The sequence below is a fragment of the Pyrus communis genome, chromosome 10 (genome assembly GCF_963583255.1).
Source record: "Pyrus communis chromosome 10, drPyrComm1.1, whole genome shotgun sequence".
Taxonomy (NCBI): Eukaryota; Viridiplantae; Streptophyta; class Magnoliopsida; order Rosales; family Rosaceae; genus Pyrus; species Pyrus communis.
In genome coordinates, this window is record NC_084812.1 from 19348247 (window position 1) to 19354811 (window position 6565).

At 41.7% G+C, this 6565-nt stretch overlaps 1 protein-coding gene across 1 annotated transcript; it reads right to left on the bottom strand.

The window, feature by feature from the left end:
• Positions 1-528: 528 nt before the first annotated feature.
• Positions 529-6565, bottom strand: LOC137747949 (uncharacterized). Its single transcript, XM_068488072.1, has 4 exons — positions 6199-6565; positions 5097-5638; positions 3972-4595; positions 529-1335 (listed from the first exon to the last, which is right to left on the bottom strand). The coding sequence occupies exons 1-4, from the start codon at positions 6563-6565 to the stop codon at positions 529-531; spliced, it is 2340 nt and encodes a 779-aa protein (XP_068344173.1).

The window sequence follows — 6565 nt, forward strand, 5'->3', positions numbered from 1 at the left end:
TGAACCAGTTCGTCTTTTATGCCGAGTTGTAACTTGGTGGAAAATCGGTGGGATGGCTGTCGGAAAGGCTTACAACCAGCTTTGATGCGTAATTCATGTTCAACGAGATTCCGATCAAGGCCCGACATCTCATGATAACTCTAAGCGAAGCAATCTTTAAACTCGTTTAACAATTTACAAAGTTCAGTCTTCATGAAGTGAGGCAACAACGTACTAATGAATAATGGCCGAAGGTCATCAGCCGTTCAAACATTTATTTCTTCTAACAGATCCTTGACTTGGGTTCGACTGTCTTTGAGTTCGGCTGGTACGGCCTGAACTTTGTCTAACGATAAAACTGGGCCATTATCTCCCTCAGCCAAAAATACGATTAAGTTTATGCTCGAGTGTGGTTGCTTGGAAATAGCATACCAATGAGCCAGTAGACGTTCCATGTTGGATGAAACTGCGGCCAGACGCCCTTCTTGTTTGGCGGCGTCAATTATCGGTGTTGGTAATTAGGTCTACCAAGTCGAGTCTCGTCGAATCCTAGTGTACAGTCTCGGCGCCTACCTCAATGGCTTTCTGGACTGAGATTCGAGTTTGTCGTCCGTCCTCATTAAAACCCTGTAGGGTAATGTAGCTGACGTAATCGTCATAATAGCAGGTCTGAATCATGTTGGTCTCAAACGGCTGATTATCGGCTGGATGGACTACCACCGATTTACCTTTCCAAAAGATGAAGTCCTGGTATAACGATGAAGGAATGCAGCTCGTTTCATGGATCCAGTCGCGGGCAAGCAATGCATTATATTCAGTCTTTGAGTCAATTATAAAGAATGCAGTCATGTGGTTGCGACCTGCAACACTTACTTCTAACAGGAGAACTCCTTTGGTTTGGGACTTATCGCCGATGAAGCTACTCATTGTTATTTCTGACGGTATGAGTTCATTATTAGAATGGCGTAATGTCTTCATGATGGAAATCGGCATGATGTTGACTATGGCTTCATAATCGACAAACACTTTGGAAATGGGGTATCCTTCAATATGAGCTGTAACGTATAACGACTTTAGATGTTGGAGATTGACAGAAGGAGAGCGAGGAAACAATTCTGCCAAGGTTGCTTTAAGTTTGTCGTCTTTACTGATCTCCCCATCCTCCTCGGTAACGATGAAATCGAGTTGTGTCGCTTCTTCGGCAACCATATCCCCATCCAAGAAGTTTGACTGGTGAAGGGTTGGTTGAAAGTCAACCAGCAAGACATAGACCATGATGATTTCTATGTGCTCGAGGATTAAAGGACCCATCGGGTCTTGGTTGTCGTCTTCCAAGTTAACAAATGTGGTATCAGTCTTTGGAGTATCCTCAACCGGATTATCTTTTACCCCGTTATGTACCTCTCTTGCGGTGTATTGATTGAACCTATCTCATTCTGGTCATCATCCTCGAGCTTGTTCGTCGCCGAAGAGTGATTTTGTTCTTGTAATGCTTTATGAGTGCGTTCTTTGTAGGCGATTCAGGCATTCCTTGTGTCCAGGTATGCATCTAAACTCACCACACATTCCTCCTCATCGGTCGTAAGGCCGAAGAGAGACATGTGATGCGAGAATTATACGCACACAAATTAAACCCTCTTTTTGACAATTGTAGTATGTATGTATAAGTAGGGATCGCTCTGGACTGGAGATTAGGAGGGATTGTTAATCACTTGGATTTGACTCAAAATCGTAAAAACACAATATAAAACACTATACTAGACTCAAAGAATGCAAAACTAAACTTTAAATCACTAAGACAAACCAAAGACTCAAAATAGCACAAACACACTCAAATCTGCCTAAAGACCACTTTCTGGGCAGTTTTGAGCACAAACCCAAATTTGGACGAAATTAAGTTGTAACTTGACTCAAGACTCTTAAAAACACAAACTAAATTGATTTCTAACTAATTTGACATTAAAGTAAAGGGGGATTTAGGTTTATACGAAATTAAATTAAATGAACAAATTGCAATTAAAACAGAATGTAAATATGAAATTGATGAAATGGAATGAATGGAAGCTAGCCAAGGGGTTCATCTCCACACATGTTACACTTGCATAATAAAAAGATTTCCAATTGCCTTTCAATAAACCAAGAATTCTCAACACCCCAAGTTAACCGTGATGCACTAATTAACCTTCAAATCTTCCTAACGTTATTGAATTGGATGATTGCATACGACAACCCAAAACATTCCCCACAAGTCCCCTACATGATTGCATAATAGAGATACAAGCAAGAATCATTACGCTCTATGAAAATTATAAGTGTTGACGAGGCATTCGTTACTATGGAATATGCATGAAACTTATGCCAAGAATTTGTTTAACGCGATTGTTTATAAGCAACCTCCACTACTTGTGAATATAAGTTCATAACTATTAGGTGAAACTCACTTATATTCTAGCGTCATATTCATGCATGAAAATTAAGCGTGCACTCTCAATAAACATACATAAATAAGTTATCAATCAAACAATTAAACAAATTGAATTCACAACTTATGAAACGTAATTAGAAGTAATCAACTCAAAATGCAAGCATAAACATATATTTCGAATCCCCCCCCTAGCCAAGGGGGGGTTTAGTTCCTCATACGTACAAAACAAAGAGAATTGAAATTAAACATTGAATTCAAAGGAAAAGAAACACCTAAACATTCCAACAACTCAAACTTGAATTGTATGAACGTTTAGGCCCGCTTCTCTTCCTCTTTGTTGTAGCACAAGGTCTAAGGTGAGTTTGGGGATTATGGATGATGTAGAATGATAGGTTTTGTGGAATGGTGAAGGAAGTGATGGTGTTTGGATTGGTAGGGAACTCACGGCACAAGGGGATGATTTCTGGTGGTGTTTGGATGATTTTCTGAATATGGAAGAGTGAATGAATTGTGGCTGCAATGGATGCTTATTTATAGGTGAAGAAGAGGGAATATGACAGCTAGGGACTTGGTGGAAAGCTGCAAATGCAAAGGGGAATGCATGTGGCTGCTTTGTGTGAATGATTATGGGTGCATGTGCATGTGCTTTGACAGCTAGGTTGAATTAATTAAAGGGAGTGCATGTGGGTTGGCTGGAATGAATGGAATGCAATCTGAAATGGGATGGGAGTGCACGGCAAAGGGTGAATGGGTGATGTGTGATTGAATGATTAAAGTGCATGTGGGTGGAAATGCATGTGGAATGGCTGATTGTTTATGATGATGTGCACGGCAAGGTTGGAGAAATGATTATGGATGCATGTGTTGAATGATTTCTTGGTGAGGGATGTGGAGTGGCTGGAATGATGAAAGAATAAAGGGTGCATGTGGGTTGGAAATGTGGCTGCAATGATGAGAGATTATGCACGGCAAAGGAGAATATGAATGCATGTGGCTGATTTAAAGAATAGGAATGCATGTGATTAAAGAGTGGGAGATGGAATGGGATGCACGGCAATGTTGTTGTTGGTGTGTTATGCATGGCATGGTTGGGATTGTGGTGCAATGATGGAGGAATAAGTGCATGTGGCTGAGATGGTTTGATGAATGAATGTGTTTAAATGGTTTAAAATAGGAAACAAAGCCCTTCCTTGCCATGCAAGAAAGGGAGACACAAGGAAACACACGACATTGTCCTAAGGTTGCAAGGAATGTTGTTTTTGTGTTCTAAAATGCGTAGGAGTCTTCAATGATGCTCAAACATGAGGTCTTTTAGGATTTAACTTTCCTACTTCAAGTCTTCAATTTCGTCCATCCTCTTGGCTCCAAGCATATGATATCCATTCCAATCTCTAATTTGCTCCAAAAGGCTCCAAAAGGCATCCTTTTGCATACTTTGCCCTTAGAACCAGAAAACACACAAAAGAAGCATAAAGGACTAAAATAACTAAAGAAACATAACGTAAATGCATGAGAACAAGCCATTTAAGTCGCATGAATATGCTTCTATCAACATGGCCGAGAAAACTTCGAAATGATATCGTAAGTGCTGAAGGTCTTCGAGGGAAAACAGTAGCTCGGCAGTGTCTATATCTGTGTATGGGTCGACCTCAAAGCCGAGGGCTCGAGCCTCACGTATATGCTGGAACTTAGCTTTTATTGCTGGATCGGTGGTTTTCTGGATAATTTGTTCAGCATCAGGATAGGTTAGTGCTACGTCGAGGGCTTCCTGACATGCCTTGGGTAGTCCGTACAAGTCATTGGCAGAATGTTTCTTATGAAATTCTCGCATGTACTCTAAGGATTCACTGAGAAATAGAGGGTGTAGATTTCGCTGTACTTTGATTAACGGTTGTTGCGATGGTAATAGGGGAAGCTTACTTTCGGCTTCTTGTCTGAAATGCTCGAGACGAGTTTTCATCTCTCTAGGCCGAAGAATGAGTTTGATGCGTTTTTCGGACTCCTTAATGATGGTTTCAAAGTCACGACCAACTGCCTTTTTCTCTTGAAGTAATTCGGCCATAATGGTCGGGGTAGGTTGGTCGTCGCCGCTTCCTGCTGCCTCTTTTGGCTGCCACCGAGTAGTCGAATTAGCTTGTGCTTTCTGTCGTTGGGCCATGCAGTCTATCTGCTGGCGATGACGTTTTTGAGACTTGGATAACACCGTATACATACCAGTCGAAGAATTGTAACTATACCAACGTTGGTCGCGTAGCTTAGGTGGTTTAAAGGTTTTTTGGCCCATCGATGAACTTAAAATGCTGGAGTTACGCGAGTAATAATCCTCATTATAGAATGGCACATCAAAATCAAGACGTCATTTGATTGGGGTTGGATCTTTTGTTCGTACATGTGGATCGAGTCTCTCGAACACCTGTCGGCGTTGGCAGGCATCAAGTTCCTTCAGAGGTTTTGTTGCGGCCGTGGACGGTTGACATGAAGTTGGAGCCTGAAGTGTTCTCTCTTTAGGTTCGGTTAGGGCAACTCATGTTTTACAGCGGCCGTACAAAACCATTGGTTCATCAGTTTATTCGAAACTAGAACCTGACATAGGTTCGACTATGGCCGGTCCTGAAGACTCTGTGGGTGGTTCATTTGAAAATAAATTAATCTTGAGCCTCGGTTGAGAGTTATGCTCACAGATATGTTGTACCGGGACGAACTCGGCCTTCCCTTTCCCTTTATTTTTAGGTAGATAAACGTCCACCATGCCAATTGTCATTAATGGAAAGGGATTAACATCAATCGCCATCTGTTTCTCAGGAAACTTTAACTTCCCTTTGTCAATCCAACTCTGAATCGCGTCACGAAACACAACGCAATTATGAGTGGTATGCTTGCTTGAATTATAATACTTGCAATATGTTTTGCCTTTCAACTCTTCGGCCTTGGGGATGTTGTGTCCTGGCCAAAGTTTTATGATCCTTGCTAACAACAACTGGTCGAAAATTGCATCAGCCTTGGTGATATCGAAAGTGTAAACTTTCGATGTTTTAATCGTTTCTTTAGAGGCCGAACGGGTTTTGGCATCCTTGGAATTGATTTGAGCTAATTCCTTGCAAACGTATGGTTTGTCTATAACTATCTCAACTGCATCCACGCTGGCGTATTGAGGATCCTCGCTTTCGACCAATGCGTGGCTAACCGTGGGATTTTTGTAGATTGTTCCTCGGGATGGGGACTTTGAGATCTTTTCTTCTCAGAGCAAATAATCATACTACTCAACGTGCTGAGCCAGTTCATACATATCTTGGATATTTGCCCCCAGGAATTTCTTTTTGTATTCCACGTCCACGCCGTTTAGAGCGATTCTGACGAACTCAACTTCAGGTCGATTTTAACCTTGTTAAGTATTCCATTGGCAATTTGTTTGAAGCTTGAGCCATCCTACCTAATGATGAAACTGACATTTCAATCCCTGAGCGATAGAATTGTTCATGAAATTTTTCGACCAATTCCTCCCAACTATGGACGGAGTTAGGTAGAAGGTTGATGTACCAAGCAAATGCTGAACCCGTTAGTGAGAAGTTGAATAGCCGTAATTTATGAAAGTCGCTATTAATGTCTCCACATTGCGCAGTGAACCGTGCCACATGTTCTAACGAAGATAAGGACGATTGTCCAACGAAAAGACTGAAGTCTGGGATTTTGAAGCCTTTAGGATATTCGAATTTCTCCACATAAGCCGGGTACAGATAGATGAACTTAGGGAACTTCGGCCCCTTTTTTATGGCCGAATCGATCATCTTTTAGACCTCGATCATTGACAGATGTTGTTTTCATTCCCTGGTCGTGTCCATCTGCTCTACTGCTTGATCCTCTTCTTTTTTCCAAGTCGATAGGTTGGAGCCGAGCGGATCCTATCTCAGCTTGTAGTAGAACATTCTTAAATGGAAGCTGTCGAGGTTGGCCAACGTGGCCATCTTCGAAGGCTTTATTGACCAATAGTTCAAGCGATCTGGTCTGCGTATCACCATTACTTTGTATGGCTTTGAGCAAATTGTTCATTTTCTGGCCATTCGACTGTTTTACCTCCCAAGATTGTTCATCAAGTCGTCTTCGAAGAAACGACCTAGTCGGGGGATCAAAACCTTCCCCACCATCTTCGTCACAATCTTCCAT